The sequence below is a fragment of the Corvus brachyrhynchos genome, unplaced genomic scaffold (assembly GCF_000691975.1).
Source record: "Corvus brachyrhynchos isolate BGI_N302 unplaced genomic scaffold, ASM69197v1 scaffold101, whole genome shotgun sequence".
NCBI classification, from domain to species: Eukaryota; Metazoa; Chordata; class Aves; order Passeriformes; family Corvidae; genus Corvus; species Corvus brachyrhynchos.
In genome coordinates this window covers 15182435-15198295 of record NW_008237239.1, presented here as the reverse complement: position 1 = coordinate 15198295, position 15861 = coordinate 15182435, and the positions used below count along the sequence as shown (strand labels likewise).

The 15861-nt window shown below is 38.5% G+C and overlaps 1 protein-coding gene across 2 annotated transcripts in view; it reads left to right on the top strand.

The window, feature by feature from the left end:
* The window catches only part of USH2A (usherin), a 388071-nt gene that overhangs the window by 94247 nt on the left and 277963 nt on the right, over positions 1–15861 (top strand). The window contains exon 20 of one of the 2 annotated variants that reach the window (XM_017730037.1): positions 3594–3824. In XM_017730037.1, the coding sequence (XP_017585526.1) occupies positions 3594–3824 (231 nt within the window). Of the gene's footprint in view, positions 1–3593; positions 3833–15861 lie in introns of those variants that run through there. The other variant, XM_017730036.1, reaches the window with a different exon arrangement.

Sequence of the window (15861 nt, the reverse complement as noted above, 5' to 3'; positions counted from 1 at the left end):
TAAAGAATCTCTTATAACTCAAAATACAGTCAGAAGACATAGGTATTATTGCTTGACTCATTTACTGTTGGAATGACTGATACCACTGTGAAGTGCAGAAAAAGAGAAGAACATACCTGAAATGCAATGGCAAACTCGGGATCTTCTGGACTAATTACTGGTAGCAAAAATGAAATGGATGACCCATAGTGAGGCATGTAATTTTACCTGCAAGGTAAACTCCAATATGAAAAGAAAAAGATCTTTTCTGTGACTTTTTGTCCTCGAATTTTCAGGTGTTTTCTCTTTTAATTTGTACATATGCATTTTGGATTCCACTTAACAACAATTAAAAACTGTATACTTTTTGTTGCTGTTACATTCCTGAACCATTCAGTGTCTAATTGAAAGCTTCGGTGGAAGAGTACACAAATACCTACCTACAGTAAGCTGAGCAGGAGTTACTCAAACATATGTAAGCCTGTAAAATTTAGCCACAGTGTAAATATGTTATTCCTGGGACAAGAATCTGGCAGAGTACGGAAAAGCTTTAGCAGTTGTATTAGTAAACCTGACAGACTTGAGAAAGGAGTATTGTATCCTTAGAACCACGGCTGCCAGAATTTAATGTCAACAATTAAAATTTATTTTGATCCTTACCTAGTGTTTATTACTGTTTGTATACACAACAGACCTTACTAATACAGAGATGCACTATTAGATGGAATTACCATCTGTTCGGAGCGAAATGCTGGCATCTGTCTTCGAGCCTAAAACTAAAATGATATTATTTCAAACAAAACAAAATTAACTGCTCTTTACTTACCAACTTCATTTTTGTGTACATGTGTGTGCCTAAACACATGGGAAAGGCTTATTTGTAATGACCTGTGTAGCAACATCTATATTTAGATATATGACTTCAACATAAGCTGTATGGACCATCTGTCTTTATTGGTCTTTTCTGTGCCCTCTGCTACACAATGGCATGCAGCAATCATGGGCTTTTAAATACTGTTTTAGCCTTATAATATATTAAATATGTATTATATAGCAAGACATTAAAACTACATAATTAAAATACACAAAAATGTGACTTTGAATCCGCTAAAATGCAGCACGCTCATTATTTTGACAGATGTGTCTTAACAGAACGTGACTAAAAAAAATTAAATAGGTAAAATTACACTCAATTCATCTTTCAGAAAGTAGCTACAGGTACCACAGTGACACCTTTAGGAAAATATATACTGTATCTTTTAGTGTTGAATATTTTTAATTTCAGCATTTAGTACCCTGCTGGGCTAGTGCTACAGATTTATTTCAAGACCTGTCTGTTTTTGTTTGCAGTTGGGTTTTCTGTTTGGGTTTTTTTGTTATTTTTTATTTGTTTTTAAATACTTGTGTGGCCTATTCTGTACAGTTTGCTGCTGTCTTGATGCACAAGAATTCTCAAGCATCAAGGAGACTGTAGTTTAAATACTAATGCTATAGCAAGGACGCTACTTTCTGAAAGGGTAGTCTTGTGTTCCATATATCACAAAATAATAAATTGTGTCATGCCAGTGTTTAATGCGTGTACACAGTGCATTAACTGTAACTGTAGTACATTTATTTGTGCTAGAGGAGACTTGAAAATGATTAAAAAATCAATACTTCCCTGTCAGAGAAGCAAGTGTTACGATGCATTTAAGTAGTTAATTGCATAAGCCCCATAAAAGCTTCAGGTTTGGGTATCAGAGATGCCATAATTATGGTCCGAGTAACTGCCGTTTATTAATACTAGACTTTAAAGGAAGATGTAGTTATTGTCATGCGTGCTAGTCAGCTGTATGCATGTTAAAAATAATGAATTTTAGCATTTCTGTTCTGCCATCAGTAATCTGAACTGGAGGGCTCAACCTCTTCAGTTTGCATTTAAAATGCTGACGTAGGCTGGTTGCCTCAAAGGTGAGGTTTTGATTGTTAAGCCATGTTTTCTATTTAAACTTGTGCATTAATACCACAATTCATTAGTGCTGTGCCCTACTTATGCAGGAAAGCTTATGACCTCACACTGCATTACTTCAATTTTGACATTGTAAATTTCTACCATCGCTTGAGATACTAATTAGATTGTGAAGTCATAAATGATACCTAAGCAGGAATTTACAGCACATAGTGCCACTGGCAGTTTCCCAGTTCCCCCACTCCCTGCTTTCTCCAAGAAGAATATATATCAAGTTATGGGGTGTGGGGGACAAAGAAAAAGAAAAAAGAAAGAAATAATATACTACTGGCAAATAGGAAAAATGAAAAATATGTTAATGATCTTGGAAATGTGGGAATGTTTAAAAGGATGTTATTAATTCATTTTAAATGAAGCAATCTCTCCTCTCTAAAGAACTTGTGCTATGTACAATGCTGGGCTGTGAAGTAATATGTTCAGATTTTGAAGGCCCATGTTTTAATTCAGGTTTTATTGTTCTTGAAAGGCCTTTATTGCTCTTTACTGTGTCATTATGGGAACAAGTAATTTTTACAAGTTGTCATTGTATTTCGCTTCCTGGGTACAAATGAAGTTTCTGTTGTTAAATCCTTTTCTTTACCAGGGAAAGAAGGAAAGAAAACAGGACAAGATAAGATGTATACAGATTCCATACACAGCAGAGTGTTCTCATACTTCTCCAGATAATGTCTTCTATTGTTTCAGTGATGGTCCATTTTTTTCCACCTGTATGACCATCATGTCATTATCCAAACAGGTCATGCTGCCCTCCAGTGGCTTACTATACAGTATTTTATAAAAAAATGGAATAAGTTTGGTTAATAACTCAGCTATAGAGTAGCCAATGCCATCGGAGTGTGTAAAAGAATATCAAAGTATTGGATTTAATGGTAGGAGGATCATCCTAATAATGTAAAACTATCTTGTGCTGCTACCTTCATGGAAACAGTCTTGTTTTGGAGTCTTGGTGTGCACCAGAATAGGTGGGCAAAAATTAGAGAAGGTCGTTTTCTTGAACTGAGTAATTATCTGAATGCAAGCTGGTGTCTGGTGTGCATATCATGAGAACAACTGGATGGGCCTTCAGTATTGTGGACAGAGAGCTGCTTCTGCTCCTCTTGGTGAGGATAAGTCCTGTGACGAGAGACTCCTGTTGTCATGTGCCATACTGAGATGTAACAAGAATTAAATTAATTGTTAAAATTTTCCTTTGGTTTTTCGCTCACATCTACCTGTGAAAGACATACAGATACACACCTACAGGGAGTTTGGCATGAGAGGCCCATCAAGGAAGGAAGGAATACAAATATACTTTTTATGAAGATGCTGATTAATATTCTCAAAGATTATGAACATAATTATTTTAGATATAATTACAGAGACATTTCTCTAAAGTCTGAAGAAACAAAGTATTTCTTGTGCAACTGAAAGTAAATTTCTCATAAAGATTAAGAATATTTTTTGAGGGTTTGTTTCTCTCCTAATTAAACTTGTATAGATATCCGTGTTTATTCTTAAGAAGATCAAAAACTGAAACAGGATGTTTTGTAAAGATTATGTTATGTGCAAAAAATAATTTCCCAAGTGTTACGGATGATGATACGTAGATAACTTTTTTTATCCACAGCTCCAAGAAAACTTAGTGCCCCTCATGTTGAAGGAATAAACAGCACAACAGTAAAGATAATTTGGAATGAACCTGAAGAGCTTAATGGGCCTTCTCCCATCTACCAGGTGGAGAGGATGGATTCATCTTTAGCTGCAATGAGTATAGAAGTAACAAAAGGGATCCGTTTCCCAGGAAATGGGTACTACAGATTTGCAAGTTCCACTCTCCCCACCAATACCTACTTTACAGGTAAATGAGTTTAAATTACTTAGAAAACGTAGTAATTGTACTCTGCATTTGTTTCACCATTTAATATCATGTTCTATAAAACTTCTTTGTTAGAGTTGGTAGGTTCTAATTAGTGTAATGATTAGTGATGTATGGGCTGATTTGATTCTCACTTAAAAAGCCTGTGGATGTGGGATTTTTTCTTTACATCTTCTTTGGACAGAGAGATGTACATAACAGTGAATGTTGCTGCATGTTTGACTTGTTTCTGAGTTGTAAATTCTTCTGGGATAAAAACTTTAATTTGCTGTGAGTGCTAAGATGTGTTTTATTTGGTACCTTTTCGAGGATTCCTGGGGCTGCATAAGCACTGAAAAAGCTCTGTCTTCCAGGTTCAGAGATTTGTGTTGTGATCCTGTTTGTTTTGTTAAGGAAAGAAAAAAGCCTGCCGCTCTGACAGAATTACACTGTTTCTGGGCCTTTGGATGTTCTCTTTTTTCTTGATTAGTGACTTAACTTTGGAACCAGGAAATTTTCAGATGGAAGCAGACCTATGTCCTACTTCTGTGATTCTCATCATTTGCTGATGCCTTCGCTTCTGGGATAAAGCAAAGATATACACAATATGTTTTTTGCAAAAATGAATCTGGTTGCATGTTTGAGATGTTGTAGAGGTCTGTAAGTGAAATCTTGTATTCGTGTTCATGAAGTATGAGTGTTTAAAAGAAGAAACAGCAGAGCTGAAGACTTAAGAAAAGGTATACAAAAGGTCTGTGTGTGTGTGTATATTTATCTCAGGTCATGAAAATGATAGCAGGAAGGGGAAATCCAAAAGGAATCTGGGTAACTGTAAGAGCAAGCATTAACTAGCACACTGCTGGTGGAGGGCCACACCAGTGGCCATGACACAACTTAACCTGGTACTAAGCCTTGTTTGTTAAGAGAGAGAAGGGCTGCAAAAATCATGCAGCACTTTTGACACACAAAAGAACGCTGGAGCTTTGGAGAGCACTCAACTGACATTCCTTGTCTTCAGGGTCACCACAGGTAATTCTGGCAAGGATGTTTGAGCACTCAGTACTTGCAAGTGCGTATGTGCAAATTCAGGTTTTGTTTAAAACAGAAATCAGCTTCTTGCCTCTCTATGATCACTCGGTGAATCTGACTTAAAAAAACAAAGTTGAAGATGCCTTCACATTTTTTTCTAGCTAGGTGCTTACTTGACTGATAAATAATAATAATAAGTGATAATGTGTTAGTTAAATATTGACACCATGTTGACTGGCACAACCTGTCTCTGTGCAGGAATCTGTAGGAACAGCTGTTGGATTCCTTTCCTCATTCAAATTGCTCAACGGTTTTCCTGACATCAGTTTGCACCCTTTACTATATATTTAGAAAAAGCCCCTTTGATATGTTTCTTCTGTTGTCAGTTGCGTCTATTTGTAACCAAGCAAGCCCAACAGCTATCTCCCCAAGTGTCGATTCACTCTGGGGTTTAGTTATGCTCCATAAGCTGAGACTGATGCCTCGAGTAAAGTTTATTGTGATGGCTGAGATGATTTGAGAGAGTTTGGACAGGCAGGTTGGGAGATGTTAAAATAAAGCTCCCTCTATATTGGCAGCTGATGGCTGATAACGCTGTATGGATAAATATAATTTATCATAGCTTTGGATTGGGATCTTTCTCTTCTACCAGCTATTAGTCAAGAGTATTTGGAGACAACCTAGAACTAAAACACACTAGGCAATTTGTCAAGACATCTGCTAGTAATGACTGACAATCAGATTAAATCAGTCTATGTTTGGTACCTGAAAATGTGTATCTCAGGTTTGGCAACTCAATAAAGATTTTGAGAAATATAAATCTGGGTTTTTCGAAGTAGGTCATCTGTCCTTCTTCCAAAACATGATGGAGGGGAAAATGATAGCAAATCCAGGAGAGTTTAGAAAGACAGACACTTAAGTGGATGAAAAATATTCTCCTACTGCACTCTGCAGTTGTTTCGTTGTTGAGACCCTCTCTTATTACCCATTTCTGAAGACAAGCAGTTGGCAATTGTGCTTTATGGATGGAACAGCTTTAGTGTGCATGCAGCTGTGTACATTTTTGACACAAAAGTGTGCCAGCTTGTATATGTCAGTCAGCAGACAGATACTTCTCAGTGCGTCTGGGATCTCCCACTGTTAATCTAGAAAAAGATTGATCAGTTTATTCATTGCTAATAAATGCAGTTGTCCTCACTATCTCCCTGGCTGGTCTTACAGTCCAAGGTGCAAGTAATAGGGGCAGATGTATTTTCTGGGAAATTTTCCAAATTCATCTTTAAAAAAAAAAAAAGAGTTACTCAATAAACACCAGCTACGCTAAGCTTTGTCCTGTCTGTAACACAGCCTCCAGCTGCACAGGAAGATGTGTTCTGAGTACACATTAGATGAGAGGAAATCAGGTAACAATTTTTTTTTCTGCTGTTACTGTCCACATGCAACTTTTCAGCTCTTCAAACTGTGAAGAAATGTTTTAGCCATGAATAATATCATTTCCCAAATGATGCAGACTTGAGTTTTAGTACCTATTTGCATTCCTTGAAGTTCTTAGATACAACAGCATTCATTGTATCTATCAAAATACCACAAGGCAAAGGAGAGCTGTTAGTGTTCTTGTTTGGTGTTTATTTTCATATCTTCCCCATGAGACAACAGAGTGGTGTGATTCTGATTTAACATATGGGGAGCTGAAGTTCAGATTTTTCTTAATGTGGGACTTGATACTTAAAAGGACCTTTAGAAAGGGCTAGAAGGTTTTACAAATTATTTATTTTGTGTGGTTTGCTTTTATTGGTCCAGCTTGTGTGCTGTGGCTGTGAGTCTGGGGTCAGAATGCTGCAGTACCACTGTTGTGTTTGCCCTTCTGGTTCTCTTGTCATCAAGAGAAGTAATGTCTATTTTATAGAGGGGGTAGACAGGCAAGCTTGGAGGTCAGACGTCATTCCTCTTGGATGCTACTTGTTTTAAAAGAAAATTATTCATGTAATATTGATCAAAATGCAGTCTACTCTGAAGAAAGTTTTGTGTTTGGCCTTGTTTGAATCCAAGTTTTCTGAAATAGGATAATACACTTAAAAAGAAGTATGTCTTGCCTGGACTACGTAATCTTTGCTAACCTCTACATGATGCGTATTCAGCTCTGTAATAATTAGACAATAACTGTATGAGGTAAGATGTTAATATATTAGGCATTACAAGAAGAACTTTTTTTTACAATGACATTTTTAGTGTTGTAAAGTGGTCTTAAAAATGTGTATTTAAAAAAAAATATATATCTGTGCTAGTGTTTTTACTGCCAGGTTCTGGCTCGGATACACAGACATTTCTCAGAGTGGAGAATCTTTCCAGTAACGATGTTTCTTAATGAGTTTGCCATGGAACACTGCACAGGCATCGTTTACATTTGTTCTGAGCAGAAGTGCTGAGAATGGCTGTGGTCATTCAGTGTTGGTCTCCCCATGGCTCTTCATCACAGTGGACTCTCTCTGCAGCAGTGTAAAACAAATTCCACTCTGCAGGATCTTGAGCAAACATCTGATCGTTAGTCAAAGAAGGTAGATACTTTCATTAGTTTGTGCAGCCAAATAAACAGGCCTTTTCCAGCATCCCAACAAAACTTTATGGGATGCATTAAGACTGAATACCAAGACAATGAACAGGATTAGAGGTCTTAAAACAGTAAAGGGGAGAGGCGAAAGAAAATGGTGTAGTTTAGAAAAATGAAGACTAAAAGAAGACACGATAATGGTGTTGAAATATATAAAGATATGTAGTTTAAAAGAAGAGAATGAACTTCTTGTGTTTACTCTGAGTAAAGCAGCAGTGTGCTCATAATAAGCTTAAAATACAGCAAGGTAGATTGTCTTTTTTTTCTAAAAGATTCAGGCTAGTTGAGCAAAAGAATTCATTGTTGTTAGAAGAAATGAAAGCTCTGACGCTGCAGATTTTAAAGAACAGTTGGATGAGCATTTGTCAGGAATAACCGGGGTAAAATTGATTTGCTTTGGAGTAAGTGGATTGTTTTTGTGACCTCTAAGAATGTTTTCCAAACATATATCCTATTATAAGCTCTGACTAACCCAATGAGACTAGGAAAGATGTTCATTTCACCAAATAACTTTTAGTAGGAAAGAGCTGCCTTTTTTTTTTCTGATTGACAATTTTCTGTATAGAGGGAAGGTTGCATGACTAGAACAAGTTTTCCTTCTATTTTATTTTTCTCCTCTAGATATTTTCCAGCATTTCTTTTTAAAACTATTGATTTGAGATGGTTAGAAATGAATTTTAATCACTGATTCAGAATAATGTAATAATTTAGTGTTGAAGAGAAATCATCTAGTCTTCTTGCTCATATTGAGTCCAGCTAGACCTTTTTAGGCCTTTCTCTGCTTGATTTTTCTCTCCATATGTAGCTAAGTATGTTTGCAAATATTGTTCCAGCTTCCAGTTTGACCCGTCTTTTGGTTTACTTTTCTCTCTTATACCTACACAAAATTTGCTGCGTATGAACTTGTGTCCATTGCGTCTTGCTCTGTCACTATAGAGGTCCAAGAAAGTGGGGCTCAGTCTTCTTTATATCCTTCAGGGAGGTAATTGAAGAAGGCAGTCGTTTCCTCCATCCTTCCATGCTTGAGACTGAACAAACCCTACTGTCTCAGCCTCTTGTTGAATGTCATGTACTTTGGCCCCCTGACTATCTTGGTACCACTCCACTGGATTTGTTCCCGTCTGCAAGTACCTTTTGTATTTTCCTGTTTGTTTGTTTTTGTTTGTTTTTTTTTGTTTTTCTTTTTTTTTTGTGCCAGAGTACCCAAAACTGCACTATAGGACTTGCATTTGCCTCTGCTGGATTTCACAAGGTTTCTGTCAGTCCATTTCTCCAGCCTGCTAAGGTTTCTCTGTGTGCAGTGTATCCATTGCAGCCCTCAATTTTATTCTTTTAATTGCATCCAAACTTTTTGACAGCACACTCCATCCCATCGCCTGGGATCCATTTTAATGAATAGAGCTGTTAAACAGAATTGGTCCCAGTACCAGTTTCTTGTAAATGCTGCCCACTGGGCTTTGTGCCACTTGTCACAAGCCTTTGAGTCCTGCTGCTTAGCCAATTTTTTACTCGCTTTTATAGTCCACCTGTGGTCCATCTATTTCTCTGGATTGATGGCCAGGATTCCCTGATCTATGGACATAACTTTATGGCAAATGTTTGCTTCAGCCTTATACTAAAAAGATGGTGAGAAAGGAAGAGGAGGAGAGAAATCTGACCTTTTTGCTTAGCTTGGCTTTATGTATTCTTTGTTTCTCTGCTGGCATTTTTCCTTTCATAGCTTTTGAAGAATCAGCCATTTTTATTTCATTACATTGAACTGAAGAAAATAAACAAGATTTTCTGAGGGAGAAACTATTACAAAAGAAATTCTTACTCCAAGCTTTTGAATACTCTGAGAGAAACAAAGCCCATTTGTTTTGAGGACTTGAAGAACATACTTTTTGTCAGGGAACTTTTAATATTGCCAATCATTTTCCTGACTTCTATATTAAGTTATACACTAAAAAGCTCTTGGTGAACTTGCATTTTGTTGTGTCCTTTCTGTCTAGGTTGTTGCCACAGGACTTGTCCTTAGAAATTCTTTTAATTTTTATGTCAACTTCTTACATTTTCTCCTCTTGTCTTCATAAAAGAATGATTTGAACCCACATCTTCATTTCTGTGAAAGAAAGATAAAGATCTTCTGTATCACCGTCAAGTGGCTGGCTTCAGTAAGAAGGAGAACCATCCTTTTTTCTGCCTAAGAACTGTTTGCACAGAGATTTTAGGTAGAATTTTATCTTAGTACTTAAAATGAATTCACAGTTTCATCTTGAAAAACACATTCCTTCCTTTCTTCCTTTTGAATCCCAAGAAGCCTGAAGATAGGGAGTGAGAGAGGACCTGCATATAGAGAAAAAGGAGTGATCCAGCACAACAAAGTGAATTCTGCTGCTTTATGAACAAAACAACTTAAAACATTTTTGAACATGCACAACAGGGACTTAGGCAACAAATAAGCCAAGCTGATGCTGACCTTGCCAGTGTTACAGGGGAAATATTTTCACTAAGATGAACTGGTTTTTTAGGCACCGACATACTTTCTATCAGTATGAAGTAGCTGCTTTTTCTTTCTCTTTTTTTTTTCCAATTGTAGCTACTACAGAGAAGAAGAAGAAGAAAAGAATCTCACCTTGTGTATTATTTTTCAGATTTACCTCTTGTACTGTAACAGATCAACTATGCAGCACAAGCTTTGGCATACAAGCACAGTTTGGCTTTTTTTTTTCTGCATCATCTTGGCTTTAGTGCCAAAGTAGATTTTTGCCAGTGTTGTGTGACATTCTGCACTGCATGGTTGTCGCGGGTTCGGTTTGTAACCGGGCGGAAACACCAATTTAGTGTAGTGGTTTGGTCCAAAATACTCATTACTGTTTATCTGCTGTGAGATAAGAATTAGGAGAAATGCAAAACAGGCACCAAACTTGAAAGAATATAAAGAAGTTTATTAACAGACCTAAAAGAAGAAAAAAAAATTATACCACCTTCAGAACTCTCCTCCTCCCCCCACCTTCCTCCCTTCTCCCACTGACAATGTGAAAAGACAACCCTTAAGATGTTCAGTCTGTTTACCACTTCCATAATAACCTTGTTCAGTCCATTTAGAAAGAGAAGTCTCTTCTTGCTCATGCTATGAAAACATTATCACAACGAGACAGCCGCCCACTTCCAAATATTGTTCAGTCCATTTAGGAAGAGGAGTCTCTCTGCCTGCGTGTGAGTCCTTTCCCCCGACTTGCAGCTTTTCCCGCAACTGCTTTCGAGGGTCCACTCTTGAAGTTTTTTGGGGTACAATTTTAAGGTTGAGCCGTTCAGAAACAAAAACAGAGGCCCTTCTCCTTCCCTGGGAGCAAAGGGTCTTCATCATCTTCATCGTTAGGACTATCTCTGGGAGCATCTCTAGGAACTGAGGTTTTCTCCTTTCCCATTTGGAGCAAAAGTCCTCATCTGGTTCATCTCTAGGGACTGAGGTTTTCTCCTTTCCCGTTTGGAGCAAAAGTCCTCATCTGGTTCATCTCTAGGGACTGAGGTTTTCTCCTTTCCCATTTGGAGCAAAAGTCCTCATCTGGTTCATCTCTACGGACTGAGGTTTTCTCCTTTCCCATTTGGAGCAAAAAGTCCTCATCTGGTCCATCTCTCCCTGTCCAAACTTCTCATGAAATTACAGCTGCGTCAGCATCTGCCTATCTCAGCGCAGGTGCTTCTGCTCACGAGTTGAACACTCCACCCCCCATATCTTCATGAAATTACAACAGGATACTCTGATATATCATAGCTTCACAACAGAATTTCACGGCCTGGCCCAAGCAGGGCCTGGCCGGGCCCACTGGGCCCTGCTCGGGCCCTGCAGCCACCTGTCCCAGCGCCGGAAACAAGAGAGAGCTTGGAGGGGGAGTTTGCCTATTCTTAAATGTGGATAACAGAGGTGATCACAACTTTAAGTGGCTTAGAGAATTGTCCATATTCAAACTGGCCAGCTGATAGGTTCTATCAGTTCCCAGAGGAAACTGTAAGCACCCCTTAGCAAGGACGTCCCTTCCAGGACTATGCTTGCTAACCTATGACAATGGTTAAAACCCATTTTTTCTGCTTGTGCATGGTAAGTTTTAGAGCACACAGTAGTGCTGTACAATGGACGTTGTAAAAGCAGGAGCTTTCCCATTGTTATATCAAGCTGCCAGTGGAAAGGCCCCTTCCTAGACTAGATCAGAGTTTCAGCTGTCTGTGCAAAACCAGTTAATTGGGTCTTTTGATTATCACAAACACACTACTTTTGAAAAGAGCAGTTCTTCCCCTTTTGTCACAACTCTAGCTGGGCTTTCTCTAATTTTGTGCAAACATGATTCACTATTTTGGAATGTAGAAGCATTCTCTCTGCAGATGTCAAGCCTAAGAATTAGCAGAAGAAACTGTCACGGAAGTGCTGTGTTTTGCTTCAGGCATGACGTCTTCTGGGATTCCTTTTGTGCTTGTGCACTGCTAAAAAAAGGTGCAAGGCGGAGGGAGATTTAGGGAAATAAAAGTTGCTGAAACTAGCAAACAAAATGAAAAAGCTGTAAGATAAAAATGACACAAAGGCATCATGTTTATTTAATAAAAAAAAAAAAAAAGGAGGCAGTGGAAGGTACCAAGCATCTCTTGAAAGCTTAGCGTGACAGAGATCCATGTACTCTGTGTTAAATGGAGGTGGATTTCACTTCAGTTAAAGCAAATAGTACAGATCAAAGAAAGAATTTGAGGCAGGTTTGAACATAGAAAAGAGTAGTTCAATGGGTGGTCACCTTTTAGAGTGAGTGTGTGAATGCTTCTGGAAATTCTCAAACTCAAATGCCTGATAGTGCAGAGATATGTGAAGGAAAAGTGACTGTTTCTAATGGTTTTCATTTGCTAGAGCAATTGTGGGTCTTCCATACCAGTACTTCAGTACTTTATAAGATTTTTGTGAGATTCTTATGTGCTGGTATAATAAACTTACAACCCAAAGTACTTTTTCGAAGAGGGATTTGATGAGAAATAATAGCCAAGAAGACAAAGATCATCTGCTCCAACCTTTCTTGGCAAAAGCGTAGTCTAGACATGATGACCCAGTATGCTGTCCAGTATCTGAATCTTAAGCTCCCAGAGTTGGGGAATCCACCACTTCTTGGAAACATTATTCCAATGGCTGGCTCATTGTGAAGTGTTTCATCTTGTGTCCAGTTGGATTCTCCCCAGGAGTAACTTGAATCCATGTGACTCCTTGTAAAAAGGGACTCCAGCTTCCTTGGAGCCACTCTTTAAATACTGGTGATGCCTTGAGAGGCCACCTAAAAACAAAGATTGGACAAGAATAAGGGAATAAAGGCAGATACTTATTTGAAGGGCTTTCAGAGGTACACCCTGGGGAGCCAGAGGATACTGCCAAGATGGACCCCAAGATGGATGATGGGTCACGAGTTCGTCACATTTTTATAAGTTTGGTTCATTTGCATATCAGCATAAATTCTCCAATTAAAGCTTCAGTTAATGATGTAATTTTCCCAAGCTTGCCCCCCTTTTAGATGCTGGTTTACACATTTTGGGCCTAGGACAGTCTGAGTGTCCTTGGAGAGCAGGCCTGGAGAGGCTTTGTTATGTCTACCTAGCATGAGAGAGCAGGAGTTAACAGGCTACAGGAAACTTCAGAGTTACACGCTAGGCAGTACAGGGTTTGAAAAATATGAAAGTTAAAACCTAAGGCATCACTGGAACATAGTGATAAGGTCTCTCCTGATCCTTCTTTTCTCAAGGCTGAACAAATCCAGTTTTCTCAGCCTTTCCTCACATGACAGACTACCCAATCCATCCTTTGATCATCTTTGTGGCCCTTCTCCAGACTCTCTTCAGCCTGTCCACATCTTTTTTGCACAGCAGGGTCCAAAACTGAACATAGTGTTCCAGGTGTGGCCTTTCAAGCACTGAGTAGAGGAGAATAATGACTTCTTCATCTCTGCTGGAGATGTCCTTGTTGATGCAATCCAGCATCCTGTTGGCTTTGTTTGCCACAGCAGCACACTGCCCACTCATATTGAGTTGCTTGTCCCCAAGATCCCCAGGTCCTTTTCCACAGAGCTTCTCCCCAGCTGGGTATATCCCAACCTGTGCTGCATTCCTGGTTTATGTTTTCCCAGATGCAAGACCTTTTATTTGTCTTTGTTGAAATTCATAAGGTTCTTGTTAGCCCATTCTTTCAGTCTATCCATGTCTTCCTGCAGGGTGCCTCTCCCCTCCAAAGTGTCCAGTTCCACTCAGCATGGTGTCATCATCACGTCTCATCAAGGTACACTTGATCCCATCATCCAGATTAGGAAGATATTAAACAGCTTTTGGCTCAGTATTGGTCTCTGAGTGACCCCTCTTGTGACAGACTGCCAGTTTGAAAAGGAGCTATTTACCACTCTCCTCTGGGTGCTGCCTGACAGCCAGTTGCCACCCACCCCACAGACCACTTGTCTGGACCATCACACATCAGGCTCTCTAGGAAGGGGAAGTGGCAAATTGTATAGAAAGCCTTGGTGAAATTAAGGTAGAAAATGTCCACTGCTTGCCCCACATCTGCTGAGGAAGTTACTTTGCTGTAGAATGCAGTCAGGTTGGTCATGCACAATTTGCCCTTGGTGAATCCGTGCTGACTTTTCCCAGTTGTGTTTCATCTTACATGTGGTAGCTCCCAGGAAGGTTCATTCCATAACTTTGCCAGGTACTAAAGTAAGACTGATGGGCCAGTAATTTTCTGCATCATCCTTTAAGCCCTTCTCATAGATGGGAGTGACATTAGCCTTCCTCCAGTCTTCTGTGTTTTCCCTCAATCTCCACAGCTTCTGGAAGATTGTGGAGACTGACCTTGCAGCCATGTCAACAAGCTCTTGGAACACTCTCAAGTGGATATTCTCAGGCCCCATCAATTTGTAGAGTCCAAGCTCATGTAAAAATTCTCCCTTTACTGATAGTGAGCCTAAGTTTGCATCAACCTTGATTTTTGTGCTGGTGAAGATGAGGGGGAAGAAAGTGTTTCACCATTGTTAGTGACTAATTCACCTCTCCTGCTTAACAGAGGGCCATAATTTTCCTTCTTATTTTGTGGAAAGTTTTCAACAAGGTTTCAGGAAAGAGACAATTACCACTGTAATTCACTGGAGAGATACTTGAAGTGAAATTAATGCTTTCTGGTACATGCCTGGCCCTTATTTAGATTATTTCTATAATGGGTTATTTAGTCCAATGACTTCAGCCATTGTGTTTGACTAATACTAAGCTTTTAAATTATTTCTGCTTTTAAGATATGAATTCCTTCCCATATTGTTTTTAAAGGGTGAAGATGTAACTACTGAATTACGTATTGACTGAAGTGTGTGAGGTGTCATGCATTGATTATGATTGCATTATGAATTTGATCAGGAAATTTTCATAATAATAATATAAGGAAGCTTTTCACCTTCTAATTGATTTTCAGGGTGATTAAATTAAGACCTTGTCTAAGTACGGCTGTCCTTATCAATTACTGGCAGAATAGAGAAATTAAAGGATTAAAAATTTACGTGTGTTAAGATTCAGTATTTAAGGTCTAAAATCAATCAGATCATAGACTGGATAATTCCATTATAGCAAAACTATCATTCAGGATTAGAATGTGGTAATTTGGAGAGAAAAAAAAGCTGTCTGCACTAGTACATATGGGAAAAATTAAGTTTGCAAAATTAAGCACCTAGAGCTTAAGAAATGGAGTTAAAGTAGGTAGCATGAACTTCATTCAGCTGTGTTATATTTATATGTTATGATGGCATATAACCAGTTGATTAAAAACTGTCTTTCCATAGGTTCTGTGTATGATATGGACCAGCTGTTGCCTCTTGGTAATCCTTTCTCTTTCTGTTTTTAATATGGCTTTCTGTCTGTCGTACTGTACATGTCTATTCTTAAGTGGATGCAGATTTAATTTTTTTTCCTGTGCTATTTTCACTGGAGTACCAGAGTACTTTGTAATCATTGATGTACGTTTTTAAAACACTTACATTACCAGTTTTATGAATAGGGATTTTGTGTAAAAAAAAAAAAAAAAAAAAGATGAATTAATGGTAATTTTGAGTTTTACATAGGTAGGCTCTGAGTTTTCACAGCAGTTCCTGTGTTTAAAGTAATGTTTCTGCCCAACACCTTTTCAATTAGGAGCACTTAATACTTCCACAGATCTCCATGGGGTGTTTAAATGTGAGCACTCAAGAAAATGAAGAGTGCATAACAAGTGAATAACTCTGAAAAGTTTGACTTAAATGGTTTAGCTCACATTGCATAAGAACTTTGTGGCAGAGGTGGGGACAGATTTCTCCAGAGTGACATTGAACCGCGGTAGCTGTGAAACTGTCCGTTCACTTTTCATACTCCCTCTTTCATTAAACATCCACA